Source organism: Macaca thibetana, chromosome 7 (genome assembly GCF_024542745.1).
Source record: "Macaca thibetana thibetana isolate TM-01 chromosome 7, ASM2454274v1, whole genome shotgun sequence".
NCBI classification, from domain to species: Eukaryota; Metazoa; Chordata; class Mammalia; order Primates; family Cercopithecidae; genus Macaca; species Macaca thibetana.
In genome coordinates this window covers 100,394,703-100,409,812 of record NC_065584.1, presented here as the reverse complement: position 1 = coordinate 100,409,812, position 15,110 = coordinate 100,394,703, and the positions used below count along the sequence as shown (strand labels likewise).

The following is a 15,110-nucleotide window of genomic DNA, read 5'->3' as shown; positions in this document are numbered from 1 at the left end:
CTTACCCGGCTACTTCCGCTGCTGTTTCGTAGCGGACTGCTGAAGGCTGGTTTGCGTCGACATGGCGGTTTCCCTGAGTGTCTTGCTGGGGGGGCGCGTTTGCGCTGCCGTCGCTCGCTGTGGGTTCGCGACCCGGGGGGTGGCGGGCCCAGGCCCTATCGGCCGGGAGCCGGACCCCGATTCCGACTGGGAGCCGGAGGAACGGGAGCTGCAGGAGGTGGAGAGGTACCGGCTTCTCCTCGGGCCCTCAGCTTGAAGCTGGGCCTCGCGCCCCGGCGCCCCAGGCCGCGCCCCCTTGGCGCCGGGTGTCCTGCCGCTGCTTGCGCGGCGGCCCTTGTTTCTTCTTACCCGTTGTTAGTCGCGCAGCGTGAGGTGTTCAGCTCCCCAGGGACCACTGGTCCCTTCATTAGTGACGTATTTCATCATTAGTTTAGAGAGTTCGGCATGCTTACAGGCAGTTATTGTTCTAGGTGTTAGCTTTCTGGGTGTACAGAGCAGCTCTAAGCCGGCAACACGGCCCGGTTGCCCTTGTGATCAAAGAAGAGGGCTGGGCGCTCCATGATTTAGCCTGAGGCTCTTCAAACATCCTTTCTGCTTCCACGCATGGCTTCTGCCATTGATTCTCTTCCCCCAGCACCCTGAAAGGACAGAAAAAAGCAATCCGATTCCAGAAAATTCGGAGGCAAATGGAGGCGCCTGGTGCCCCGCCCAGAACCCTGACTCGGGAAGCCATGGAGCAGATCCGGTAAGACTCAGGGTACCTTGTTTGTATCTGCTGTGACAAGAAATGAAGGATAATGGAGCCCAGAGCACGGGTTTGGCTTTTTTGATACTGCTTTTATATTTTCATTTACTTTTTATCATTGAAATTTACTATCAGAAAAGTAGAGTAATATAACGAACATTCCTAAACCTGTCATCATCTAGATTTAATAGTGTATTGTTTTGTTTTAAAGACACGTGGTTTCCGCAATCACCTCGAACTCCTGACCTGAAGTGATTCGCCCGCCTCGGCCTCCCAGAGTGCTGGGATTACAGGCATGAGCCACTGCGCCCCGCCTGGTTTTAGTAGTTTTTAACGTTATGACGTGGTTGTTTCATTTTTCCTGAAGTTTTTAAAAAGTAAATTGCAGACATCACAACATTTAACCCCTTCATGTAGATCATGACATTCCCAACCTAAGGTACAGGGATGCTGGTCCTTCCATAGTTAGGTGCATTTTTCTGAAGAGAGGATCTATAATTTAGGAAAAGCTTAAAAGAGATTTTAAGGTTTTTTTTGTTTTGAGTAGGTAAAGTGTTACATATGGCTCAACATCCTAACAGTATAACATGGTTTACGCATTGAGAATTACTTGTCCCACCCACTCTCCTGTGGGTACCTTTTTTTTTTTTTTTTTGGTAAATGGGGGTCTCACTCTGTCGCCAAAGCTGGAGTACAATGGTGTGATCACAGGTCACTGCACCCTCTACCTCCTGGGCCCAAGCAATCCTCCCACTTCGGCCTCCCAAGTAGCTGGGACTACAGGTGCATGCCACCATGCCTAGTTAATTTTGTTTATTTTTTGTAGAGACAGTCTCATCATGTTGCCCATGCTAGTCTACAATTCCAGGGCTCAAGCGATCGTCCTACCTCAGCCTTCTGAAGTGTTGGGATTACAGGCGTGAGCCACTGTTTGCAGCTGTACTATTTTTAATAGTTTTTCTCTACCAAAAACCAGGCTCCATTCCCTGAGCGAGCCACTGCGCCTGGCCCTCAATTCTTTTTTATAGATGGTGTTATTATATTTTTTTGAGGCAGTATATGACAGTGGTTTTTAATTTTTATTTAAACAATTTTTTCTCCTATCTATTTATTTATTTGACAGAGATGGGGGTCTCACCATGATGACCAGGCTGGTCTCAAACTTCTGGCCTCAACTGATCTTCCCATCTCGGCCTCCCAAAGTGCTGGGATTAGAGGCGTGAGCCACCACGCCTGGCCAGAATGCATTATTTAACCTGTCTTTTCTTATGGGCATTTAGTTGGGTTGTTTCCATTTCTGTTGCTCACTAATAGTGCTCCAGTGAATAACTATGTATATGTATCATTCTACATACCTGCCAGGAGTATTTGTTATATACATTCCCAGAAGTAAGGTTGCCAGGTCAAAAGACAAATGCGTTTGCATTTTGATAAATATTGCTAAGTAGCCCTACTTAGCACATTAGTACATAATACTAATACATAATACATACTTAGTACATAAATAGTACTTACGTACTATTTTTCATTTCCATCAGAATGACTCTGGAATTGAAATTTAAAATAAAGGGGATTCTGTAGAGCTGGTCAAGATTTTGTGAGCCTGTAGCACCTTCTGGGTCCTCAGTCAGGTCTAATTTCCTCTTTTTTTTGTTTGTTTGTTTTTTGTTTGAGACAGTCTCACTCTGTTTCCCAGGCCAGAGTGCAGTGGTGAAATCTCAGCTCACTGCAGCCTCTGCCTCTGGGTTCAAGAGATCTTGGGCCTCAGCCTCCGGAGTAGCTGGGATTACAGGTGTGCACCACCACACCTGGCTAATTTTTGTATTTTTAGTAGAGACACAGTTTCACCATGTTGGCCAGGCTGGTCTCAAACTCCTGACCTCAGGTGATCCACCCACCTCGGCCTCCCAAAGTGCTGGGATTACAGGCATGAGCCACCATGCCGGCCTCTGTCTCCTGTCTTCAACAACAGCTTTTTCAAACCTTCCACCTTCGTACTTATCTCCCTTTTTTGTGGTCAATAAATGTCCTTTTAAGAGAAAAAAACAGTCCAATAAGTAAGAACTTCGAGCTTCCTGGTCTTCCTCTTTGCCCACTACTCTCAAACCTATGCTCTACTCTCATTTCAGAGGAAATGGGTGCCCTTCACTTGTCTGGGACCAATTCTCTGTATGCTTTAGGTCATATTTCTCCCTGCTTACTCAGGGACCTCTGTCCTCAACCTAAAGCTCTCTCTCATTCTTTTATTCCCAGCTGGTTCCCAGGGTACCTACCCTTGGTTTTTTGTTTGTATCACTGCAATAAAACTGCTCTCCTTAAATCCATCAGTGACTTCCTCAGTGCTAGGCTCAAATGACACTTTGTAGTCTTTAGCCTCGTTAATAATTCAGCAGCATTTGCCCTTGTAAAAACTGCCTTTTAAATTTAAAAAAAAAAAAAAAAATTAAATAAAGACAGGATTTTGCCATGTTGCCCAACCTGGTCTCCAACTCCTGAGCTCAAGCGATCTGCCTGCCTTGGCCTCCCAAAGTGTTAGGATTACAGGTGTGAGCTACTGTACCCAACTGAAACTGCTTTCTTTTCTTTCTCTCTCTTTATTTATTTAGTTATTGCCACTGATTCTCTTTTCGTTTTTTTGTTTGTTTGTTTTTTTGAGCCGGAGTCTGTCTCTGTCGCCAGGCTGGAGTGCAGTGGCATGATCTTGGCTCACTGCAACCTCCGCCTCCTGGGTTCAAGCGATTCTCGTGCCTTAGCCTTCTGAGTAGATGAAATTACAAGTGCACACCACTATGCCCAGCTAATTTTTTTCTTTTTCTTTTTTTTTTTTTTCTTTTTGTATTTTTAGTAGAGATGGGGTTTCACCAAGTTGACCAGGCTGGTCTTGAACTCCTGACCTCAAGTGATCTGCCTGCCTCAGCCTCCCAAAGTGCTGGGATTACAGGTGGGTATGAGCCACCATACCCAGCCTTTATTTTTATTTTTTTAATTTTACTTTAAGTTCTGGGGTACATGTGCAGAATGTACAGGTTTGTTACATAGGTGTACATGTGCCATGGTGAACTGCTTTCTTAAAATTCTCTTCTCCCTTGACTCCGGGGTACCATTCCCTTCTGATTTTTTTGTTTGTTTGTTTGTTTCTTTGTTTCTAGGGCTGCTTTTCTCAGTTAACTTCCTGGGCTCCTCTTCTACTTCCTATATCTTAAATCTTGTTATTTCTTAGAGTTGTGTCCTTGTCATTTTAGCTCACTCTGCATATTTCCCTGCCTGATGCTAGCCACTCAGTCACCCCTGCTATTGGCTTATGACTTCCAAATCTGTCATCTCCAGTTCATGTTTTTTTTCCTGAACTCTAAAGGCATATATTCAACTGTGTACCAGACATCTCTGTTTTGGATATCACAGTTTCCTCAAACTCAACATGTACAAAATACAATTCATTGTTGTTCCCTGACAACTTCATTCTGTTCCTGTTTTTCCTATAACCTGCTAATTAATTACCCAAGCTAAAATCCTGAATCTTGACCTTGATGCTTCTTCCCCCAATGTTTAGTCCCTTAGTACCAAGTTGTACTATTTGACTTTTCTAAAATATTTCTCAACTCACTTTCCTCCTATGCTCCATTGACTATCTCACTTGAGACTGTCTGGATTACTGTAACAGTCTCTTGACCAATCTTTCTGCCTATATTTTTGTCACTGAAAAACTACCACTAGGTTGAACTCCTTTTTTTCTTTTTTTAATAGAGATGGGATCTCAGTGTGTTTCCCAGGCTGGTCTCGAACTCCTGGGCTCAAGCAATCCCCCTGCGTCAGCCTCTCAAAGTACTGGGAGTGAGCCACTCTGCCAGGCTGTAGGTCGAACTTCAAAATGAAAATTTATCCATGGCATTCCACTGCTTAAAATTTTTCCTTGACTTGCTCTTGCCTTGGGATAAACTCCAGACCCCTAAGTGTGATCTACCTCTTACCCTCACTGTCAGTTGAGCTATTCCCAACAAAGGTGATGTGCCACTTTGCATTTCACAAGTGTTCACTTTATCATCATTACCTTTCATATCTCCTTCTCTCCTCCCTTCTGTCAGCTTATTACTCCTTTCATCCTTTCAGACCAACTCTAGCTTGGACTTCATGAAGCAATTCCTGGGCCTGGCTGTAAGTGTTCTTATTCCCTATATCTGAGTCTCCCTCCTGGGGTGCTGTCTTTGCATCCTGTGCTATAACCTTTACCATAATGTCATTCATTGTGTCTGTCCCCACTCCCAAACTATGTAAAGGGAAGGTCAGTTCTGCATCCCCAGGACCTAATGTGGTATTAGATGTCAGTGAGAGGAGCTGAGTTGATATGAAATGAAGTGACCTGACTGACAGTGGTCAGGTGTTGCTCTTGACACACAGGAATGGAACACAGCCATTTAGCTAGCACAAGATAGGGACTACATTTGCGGTTTTTCAAGCCCTGTTTTTTTGTTTTTTTGAGAGATTCTCACTCTGTTGCCCAGGCTGGAGTGCAGTGGCACAATCTCGGCTCACTACAATCTTCACTTCCCAGGTTGAAGCGATTCTTGTGCCTCAGTCTCCCAAGTAGCTGAGATTATAGGCATGAGCCACCACAGTTAGCTAATTTTTGTATTTTTAGTAGAGATTGGGTTTCACCACATTGGCCAGGCTGGTCTCGAACTCCTGGGCTCAAGCGAATCACCTATCTCGGCCTCTCAAAGTTCTGGGATTACAGGTGTGAGCCACCATGCCAGGCCTCAACCCCTCTTCTTTATAATACGTATTGCAAGTTAGATGTTCTGATAGGAGCCTTCTTTACAACTTGCAAACCTGCTCCTTCTTCCCATAGGTATTTACGTGAGGAATTTCCAGAGTCCTGGTCAGTTCCCAGGTTGGCTGAAGGCTTTAATGTCAGCACTGATGTGATCCGAAGAGTTTTAAGAAGCAAGTTTGTACCCACATTGGAGCAGAAGCTGAAGCAGGATCAAAAAGTCCTTAAGAAAGCTGGGCTTGCCCACTCTCTCCAGCAGCTCCGGGGCGCTGGAAATACCTCAAAGCTGCTCCCTGCAGGCCACTCTGTATCAGGTTCTTTGCTTATGCCGGGGCATGAAGCCTCATCCAAAGACGCGAATCACAGCACAGCTTTGAAAGTGATAGAGTCAGACACTCACAGGACAAATACACCAAGGAGATGGAAGGGAAGAAATAAAGAAATCCAGCACCTGGAGGAGAGCTTTGTGCCTGTTGCTGTACCCCTAGGTCATCCAAGAGAGCTACAGAAGTACTCCAGTGATTCTGAGAGCACCAGAAGAACTGGCAGTGGTGCATTGCCAAGTGATCAGAAGCTGGAGGAGTTGAAGGCAGAGGAGCCGGGTAACTTCAGCAGCAAAGTAGTGCAGAGGGGCCGAGAGTTCTTTGACAGCAACGGGAACTTCCTGTACAGAATTTGAGTCGGGGCTTGGCTTGTGGAGATGCCTTGTGAAACACAGCTGGGCAAGGAATATATATGGAACAGCCTGGATTTCTACATATGGAGAAGCCACCTTGGAATAGGAAGAAGTGTTGAGCCTGGACTGTGGGAGGAAAAAACTGCCTGGATAGATTTCAGACTTCCTGTAGTAGTGCCCCCAATCTGACCTCTGTTGATCTTCAGTACTCACTCTTCTTGCTTGGACTCTCTGTATGTTGAAAACCAGCCATGTTGCATGTGTTGTTACAATTTTCTGTGATACTTGCAATTTATATTTGAGAGGAAGTGAAAAGTTTGCCTTCTGACCTCATTTCCTTCTTGATCAGTGAACACTAACATTTTTGGGACAACTTAGTCAATTGTTTTCCTTACAAGCAAAATAAAGTAAAATGTAGCAGTCTGCTTTTTTGGTGCTCTCTGGGGTAGGATGGTTTACCTGTGAACCTTTGTGAGTGAGGGAAGGACAAAGGCAGAAAGGAAGGATCCTTGGCCAGTAAACGTTGGGAGAGAGATGGAACCAGAGGAATTTCCCAGCAAAGGGCTCTGTGCAGAGCATCCTGCTTAGTGATGGATTCTGACAACCAAAAACTGGACGCCCTTCTCTTAGTTGCTGGGGTTCTGGCAAAGATTGGGAAATGAGGGGTTGGCAGAAAATACAAAGCAGGCAAAGGCTTTAGGGCCCTTATAATCTCCAACCACATTTTAAAGTTAATTATATTAAGAGTGGGGCATGGCGGAATGTGCCTACAGTTCCAGTGACTTGGGAGGCCGAGGTGGGAGGATTGCTTGAGCCTCAGAGGTTGAGGCTGCAGTGAGCTATGATTGCACCACTGCACTCCAGCCTGGGGTAACAGAGTGAGACCCCCATCTCTAAATAAAAGTCAATCAGTCTTCAGTTATGTCTCATTATACAGTTTCCTTAACCAGATTTCTACAGTGGTGCCATGATGTAGGCAATCCCAGATTAAGAGGTCCCTTTTACAAATAAGGAAATAGACTCTAAGATGGCTGCCCATAAGTGGCAGTGCTGGGACTTAACTCGGGTCTCATCATTAATCCAGGGCTTTTGGAATTCCAGGGATATGGCACTGTGCCATAATTTTGTTAATTTACTGATTGTTTTAGAAATACATCTGTTATAACCAGAAATCTGGGGACAGCTTAGTCAATTGGTTTTCCTTACCAGCAAAATAAAGTAAAATGTAGCAGTCTGCTCGTTGGTGCTCTGGTGGGATGGTTTACCTGTGAACCTTGGAGAACCGTGTCCTGCTTTCACAAATTACCAGCAAAAATGGCTACTCAGAATTTAAATACGTGTAGGACATTAATGAAAACACCTACATTCCAACTCAGTCATTGCCATTCTAGAATCTTATTGCTATTTCAAATGTCCATTTACAGCAATTAAAATACTGATTACTGTTGCTTTTATCAATTATTGATAACTTGATCATCTGTTCTCAGTATAAATGGCAAAGCCCTATCACATGCTAAGCAAAGTTCTACGATCCAGATACTGGTAATACAATAGTGGGCAGATAGGACCCTTGCTCTCATTTCCCTGTCACTATCATGTAGTTCATAGTAGAAGCTTATCAATATTTTTATGGTTTTGTTATAGTGTTTATTTTTTAATTGTTAAAGATGTGTTAGATGCTGTTTGATTGTTTAAATTTGCATTTGTAACTCCTGCAAATCATCTGATCATGCCATACCCTTTTCCCAATGGGCTATAGAAACCTAAAGCCTGTTCTTAAAACTTTGTTTTTTAATTTATTTTTGAGACGAACTCTAGCTCTGTCGCCCAGGCTGGAGTGCAGTGGCAAAATCTCAGCTCACTGCAACCTCCACCTCCCAGGTTCAACTGATTCTCCTGCCTCAGCCTCCCAAGTAGCTGGGATTACAGGCATCTGCCACCATGCCCAGCTAATTTTTGTGTTTTTAGTAGAGATGGGGTTTCACCACGTTGGCCAGGCTGCTCTCAAAACTCCTGACCTCAAGTGATCTGCCTGCCTCGGCCTCCTAAAGTGCTAGGATTACAGGTGTGAGCCACTACACCTGGCCTTTATTTCTTTTGAGACAGGGTCTCGCTCTTGTCCACACTGGAGTACAGTGGCTCAATCTCGGCTCACTGCAACCTCCGCCTCCCGGATTCAAGCAATTCTCGTGCCTCAGCCTCCCAAGTAGCTGGGACTATAGGCATGTGCCACCATGCCCAGCTAATTTTTAAAAATATTTTTAGTAGACAGGGTTTCACCATGTTGGCCAAGCTGGTCTCAAACTCCTGACCTCAAGTGATCTGCCTGCCTTGGCCTCCCAAAGTACTGGGATTACAGGCATGAGCCACCACGCCCGACCTTTATTTTTATTTCTTTGGAGACAGGGTCTCGCTCTGTCATCCACACTGGAGTGCAGTGACTCAATTTCAGCTGACTGCAACCTCTGTCTCCTGGGTTGAAACTATTATCATTCCTTAGCCTCCTGAGTAGCTGGGACTACAGGCATGCACCACCACACCCAGCTAATTTTTTTTTTTTTTGAGACGGAGTCTCGCTCTGTTGCCCAGGCTGGAGTGCAGTGGCGCAATCTCAGCTCACTGCAAGCTCTGCCCCCGGGGTTCACACCATTCTCCTGCCTCAGCCTCCCATGTAGCTGGGACTACAGGTGCCCGCCACCATGCCCGGCTAATTTTTTTTTTTTTTTTTTTTTTTTTTGTAGTTTTAGTAGAGACAGGGTTTCACCGTGTTAGCCAGGATGGTCTCTATCTCCTGACCTCGTGATCCGCCCGTCTCAGCCTCCCAAAGTGCTGGGATTACAGGTGTGAGCCACTGCACCCAGCCTAATTTTTTATTTTTAGTAGAGTCAGGATTTCACTATGTTGGCCAGGCTGGTCTCAAACTCCTGTGCTCAGGTGATCTGCCCGCTTCGGCCTCCCAAAATGCTGAGATTACAGCGTGAGCCACCACGTGAGACAGGCAGATCACCTGAGGTCAGGAGTTTGAGACAAGCCTGGCCAACATGGCAAAACCCTATCTCTACTAAAAATACAAAAATTATCTGGGTGTGGTGGCAGATGCCTGTAATCCCAGCTACTGGGAAGGCTGAGGCAGGAGAATTGCTTGAACCCTGGAGGCAGAGGTTGCAGTGAGCCAAGATTGTGCCACTGCACTTCACCCTGGGCGACAGTGAGACTCCATCTCAAACACACACCTCCAATGCTCTTTCTCAAATACCATGGCTACCCTTCTTCCTGCTTTGCTTCATCTGTCACACAAGTAATATATACTCATTAAAGAAAAAGACAAGCAAAATGAAAACAAAAGTCATCCCTAATCCCACTGCTGAAGAGTTACTATCTTACCAACATTTTTCTAAGCATATGTACAACTTTAAAACAAGCACAAAAGAATAATATTGCGCCGGGGACGGTGTCTCACGCCTGTAGTCCCAACACTTTGGGAGGCCCAGGCGGGTGGATCACTTGAGGCCAGGATTTCGAGACCAGCCTGGCCAACATGGTGAAACCCTGTCTATATTAAAAATACAACAAGGAGGGACTCCCCGCCGCCGCCTGGGCCCGGCCCCACACCGCGGGTCGACGTGATCCGCTGCAGCCTGGCCTGCGAGCGCTGCCGCTGGATCCTGACCCTGCTCCTACTCAGCGCCATCGCCTTTGACATCATAGCCCTGGCCGGCCGCGGCAGGCGGCAGTCAAGCGACCACGTCCAGACGTCCTTGCTATGGTGGAGATGTTTCCACGAGGGCAGCGACGGCAGCGGGTCCTAAGAGGACGGCTGCTAGAGCCTCATGGAGTACGCGTTGGGTAGAGCAGCAGCTGCCATGCTCTTCTGGGGCTTCAGCATCCTGGTGATCTGTTTCATCCTCTCCTTCTTCTTCATCCTGTGTGTACCCCAGATGCTTGTCTTCCTAAGAGTGATTGGAGGTCTCTGTCTTGGTTGCTGTGTTCCAGATCATCTCCCTGGTAATTTACCCCGTGAAGTACACCCAAACCTTCAACCTTCAGGCCAGCCCTTGCTGTCACTTACATCTATAACTGGCCCTACGGCTTTGGGTGGGCAGCCACGATTATCCTCATCAACTGTGCTTTCTTCTGCTACTGCCTCCCCAACAATGAAGATGACCTCCTGGGCAATACCAAGCCTAAGGACTTCTACACATCTGCCTAACTTGGGAATGAGCGTGGGAGAAAATCGCCACTGCCAAGATGGATTCCAGAAAAAGAAACTGTTTGTCTAGGCTACTTTGAACCTATTTTTTGGCAGTGTTCATAGTCAAAAATGCTAAAATAATTTGGGAGAAAATATTTTTAAAGTAGTGTTATAGTTTTATGTTCACCTTTTATTATGTTTGGTGAAGTTGTGTATTTTCACTAATTACCTATATTATGCCAATATTTCTTTATATCTACCCATAACATTGATGCTACATTTGTAAGATAATATGAACATGAAACTTAACACTTTATAAGGTAAAAATGAGATGGTTTCCAAGATTTAATAATCCGATCAAGTTCTTGTTATTTCCAAATAGGATGAACTGGGTCTGTTAAGGGCTAAGGAGAAGAGGAAGGTAATGGTAAAAATTGTCAATGACTGGCTGGGTGTGGTGACTCAAGCTTGTAATCTCAGCACTTTGGGAGGCTGAGACAGGCCGATCACCTGAGGTCACGAGTTCAAGACCAGCCTGGCAAACATGGTGAAACCCTGTCTCTACTGAAAATACAAAAATTAGCGGGGCGTGGTGGCACATGCCTGTAATCCCAGCTACTGGGGAGGCTGAGGCAGGAGAATCGCTTGAACCAGAGAGGTAGAGGTTGCAGTGAACTGAGATCGTTGCATTGCACTCCAGCCTGGGCAACAGAGCAAGACTCTGTCTCAAAACAAACAAAAATTGTCAATGACCAAACATTCTGAAAGAAATGCCAAAAAAAGCTTTTTTTTTTTCAAGACTTCAAACGATTTAAAGAAGCAAAATAGTTTCCTAAATGCATATTGTTTGTGAGAATTTCTTACTAATATCCTGAATAATTCTTTTTTTTTTTTTTTGAGACAGAGTCTTGCTTTGTCGCCCAGGCTGGAGTGCAGTGGCGTGATCTTGGTTCACTGCGAGCTCTGCCTCCCGGGTTCACGCCATTCTCCTGCCTCACCCTCCCGAGTAGCTGGGACTACAGGCACCCGCCACCACGCCTGGCTGATTTTTTATATTTTTAGTAGAGACAGGGTTTCACCGTGTTAGCCAGGATGGTCTTGATCTCCTGACCTCATGATTCGGCCACCTCGGCATCCCAAAATGCTGGGATTACAGGTGTGAGCCACTGAGCCGGGCCCTGAATAATTCATTTTTGCTAAGCTTCATGTTGACTCTATATATCATCTAAGAAAGTATTGTTTTGTGGTCCAAACCTGTTGCCATGGTTAGTAAGGCTTTCTTAGGTGTGAAATATTTAGATGAAATTTTCTCTTTTAAAGTTCTGTATAGGGTTAGGGTGTTGGAAAATGCTATATTAATAAATCTGTAGCGTTTTGTGTTTATATGTTCAAAACCAGAGTAACTGGATTGAAAGATGGACTGATAGATCTAATCTATCAGTCTAATTTATCATGACTGATAGATCTGGTTAAGTTGTGTAGTAAAGGATTAGGAGAGCCATTCCTGTCACAAAAGTGCCTCTAAAACAGTCTAAGAAGAAAAATGGCTTGCTTTTCTAAACTTCAGATTTATCTGGGCTCTAATCATGTAGACAGGCTTCTGACAGATTGCAACTGTCAGTAGAAACCTACATATAGTTAAAATCCTGGTCTTTCTTGGTAAACAGATTTAAAATGTGTAATGTAAAACATGCCACAGGAGAATTCAGGGATTTGAGTTTCCCTGAATAGCATATATATGATGCATCAGATGAGTTATTACTATTTTTTACCATTTCTACTTACATAATGAAAAACAATTCATTTTAAATATCAAAGTATTATTTTGTAAGTTGTGGAAAAGGGCAATTGAAGTTTTCATTATGAAGTTTTCCCAATAAAGCAGGAATTCTAAACTTGAAAAGAAAAATAGAATTAGCCAGATGTGGCTGCACAGGCCTGTAATCCCAGCCACCCAGGAGGCTGAGGCAGGAGAATCACTTGAACCTGAGAGGCAGAGGTTACAATGAGCCGAGACTGCACCACTGCACTCCAGCCTGGGTGACAGAGACTCTGTCTCAAAAAAAAATAATAACGAAAATAATATGGGGATTATACTGTACGCTCAGGTGTACATTCTTTCTTACATGTATTGTGAATATATTTTGACAATAAATATCTTTACTTCACTTAAAATAATCACCTCATATTTTGTTTTATGGAATACAATATTATTTTGTTGTATGAAGTCAAATATTAGATTGAACCATATATCTGATCTTTTTTTTTTTTTTTTGAGACGGAGTTTCGCTCTCTTACCCAGGCTGAAGTGCAGTGGCGCGATCTTGGCTCACTGCAACCTCCGCCTCCCGGGTTCACACCACTTGCCTGCCTCAGCCTCCCGAGTAGGTGGGACTACAGGCGCCCGCCACTACACCCAGCTAATTTTTTGTAATTTTAGTAGAGACAGGGTTTCACCATGTTAGCCAGGATGGTCTCGATCTCCTCACCTCGTGATCCGCCCGCCTCGACCTCCCAAAGTGCTGAGATTACAGGCGTGAGCCACCGTGCCCGGCCTATCTGACCGTTTTTTACCTATAAAAATAGCAGTTGCCTATACTCCCAGTTACTTGGGAGGCTGAGGCAGGAGGATCCCTTGAGCACAGGCGTTCAAGACTGCAGTGAGCTATATAATTATTCCTTTGTTGTGGAACATTTAGATCATTTCTAAATTTTCACCAGTGTTGTGATAAACCTCTTTTAATGAATCTTTTTGGTCTTGTTTATTGACATATAATTTTATCATTTCCTTAGAATTCCCAGAATTAGAATTGGTGGGTCAAAGAATAGATACCTTTTTTTTTTTTTTTTTTTTTTTTTTGAGACAGAGACTTGCTCTGTCACCCAAGCTGGAGTGCAATGACATGATCGCAGTTCACTGCAACCTTTGCCTCCTGGGTTCAAGCGATTCTCCTGCCTCAGCTTCCTAAGTAGCTAAGATTACAGGCGCCTGCCACCACGCCCAGCTAACTTTTTGTATTTTTAGTAGAGATGGGGCTTCACCATGTTGGCCAGGCTGGTCTCGGACTCCTCATCTCAAGTGATCCACCCGCCTTGGCCTCACAAAGTGCTGGGATGTCAGGCATGAGCCACTGCACCCTGCCAGGAGGTGACATTTGAACAGAGCCTTGAAGATGTTGTGTAGAAAGTCTGACAGGTGGCCAGGCGTAGTGTCTCATGCCTGTCATCCCAGCACTTTGGGAGGCCAAGGTGAGAGGATCGCTTGAGGCCAGAAGTTTGAGGCCAGCCTGGGCAGCACAGTGAGACCCTGTCCCTTAAAAAAAAAAAGAATTAGTAAACCTGGGAGGTGGAGCTTGCAGTGAGCTGAGATCCGACCACTGCACTCCAGCCTGTCACAGCGAGACTCTGTCTCAAAAAAAAAAAGAAAAAAAGGAAAAAAATAGGCCAGGTGTGGTGGCTCACGCCTATAATCCCAGCACTTTGGGACGCCAAGGCGGGCAGATCATGAAGTCAGGAGATTGAGACCATCCTAGCTAACACAGTGAAACCCCATCTCTACTAAAAATACAAAGAATTGGCTGGGCGTGGTGGCGGGTGCCTGTGGTCCCAGCTACTCAGGAGACTGAGGCAGGAGAATGGCATGAACCCGGGAGGTGGAGTTGGCAGTGAACAGAGATCGTGCCACTGCACTCCAGCCTGGGTGACAGAGCAAGACTCCATCTCAAAAAAAAAAAAAAAAAAAAGAAAAAATAGCCCAGCGTGGTGGCCCTTGCCTGTGGTCCCAGCTGCTCGGGAGGCTGAGGTAGGAGGATCACTTGAGGCCAGGGAGTTGAGGCTACAATGAGCCATGACTGTGCCACTGCACTCCAGCCTGAGTGACAGAGCAAGACCCTGCCTCAAAAGAAAAAAAAAAAGTTTGGGCCGGGCGCGGTGGCTCAAGCCTGTAATCCCAGCACTTTGGGAGGCCGAGACGGGCGGATCACGGGGGTCAGGGCAGATCGAGACCATCCTGGCTAACATGGTGAAACCCCGTCTCTACTAAAAAAACAAAAAAAGAAAAAATAGCCCAGGTGAGGTGGCGGGCGCCTGTAGTCCCAGCTACTCGGGAGGCTGAGGCAGGAGAATGGCATAAACCTGGGAGGCGGAGCTTGCAGTGAGCTGAGATCCGGCCACTGCACCCCAGCCTGGGTGGCAGAGCAAGACTCCGTCTCAAAAAAAAAAAAAAAAAAAAAAAAAGAAAAAAAAGTTTGATAGGGCATATGGAACAAGAGACAGGAACAAGAGGGAAGAGCATGAACAAAGGTATTGAAGAGTAGAGGGACACTGTGTTGGGAACTGAGTGGTGTGGACTGCACAGTGGTGGGAGGAAGGGCAGAGGAGAGTTTCCAAAAATAGCTGGGACCAAACTGGGAAAGGCCTTGAATGCCTTCCCAAGGAGTTAGGAATTTATTCCATACCTGGTGCCCATGAAGGAAGCAGATTGCTTCAAGGTTAAGCTCAGGCTTTGGAGACAGACTCTCCGGGTTTGGATTCAGGCCCTGCCACTTATTAGCCATGGGGCTGGGCTCACCCAGCCTCAATTTCCTCATCTGTAAAATAGGAGTAATAATCACAGGATTGTTGTGGGGTTTCAATGAGAGAATGCATGTAAAATGCTTAGTACAGTTACTGTCACTTATTTCTCAATAACTGCTGGCTTTGGTCATCAATAAAAGAGAGAAACAACATT

General features: G+C 45.3%; 1 protein-coding gene and 1 pseudogene across 2 annotated transcripts; both read left to right on the top strand.

Annotated features, from left to right (window-relative positions):
• Nucleotides 1–2: 2 nt before the first annotated feature.
• NGRN (neugrin, neurite outgrowth associated) lies at nucleotides 3–6,612 on the top strand. The gene is made up of 3 exons (XM_050797693.1): nucleotides 3–225; nucleotides 635–745; nucleotides 5,592–6,612. The coding sequence occupies exons 1-3, from the start codon at nucleotides 62–64 to the stop codon at nucleotides 6,190–6,192; spliced, it is 876 nt and encodes a 291-aa protein (XP_050653650.1). The 5' UTR covers nucleotides 3–61; the 3' UTR covers nucleotides 6,193–6,612.
• Nucleotides 6,613–6,942: 330 nt separating this feature from the next.
• Nucleotides 6,943–12,556, top strand: LOC126959239 (p53 apoptosis effector related to PMP-22-like; annotated as a pseudogene). The gene is made up of 2 exons (XR_007727491.1): nucleotides 6,943–6,985; nucleotides 9,736–12,556. The product of XR_007727491.1 is annotated as a p53 apoptosis effector related to PMP-22-like (transcript).
• Nucleotides 12,557–15,110: the final 2,554 nt, after the last annotated feature.

Bases quoted from the DNA above. Each gene is read 5' to 3' on its own strand.
- NGRN (XM_050797693.1), top strand. From the start codon at position 62: ATGGCGGTTTCCCTGAGTGTCTTGCTGGGGGGGCGCGTTTGCGCTGCC. The intron at 226-634 runs GTACCGGCTTCT...CTCTTCCCCCAG, and splicing joins GAGCTGCAGGAGGTGGAGAG to CACCCTGAAAGGACAGAAAA. The intron at 746-5,591 runs GTAAGACTCAGG...TTCTTCCCATAG, and splicing joins GAAGCCATGGAGCAGATCCG to GTATTTACGTGAGGAATTTC.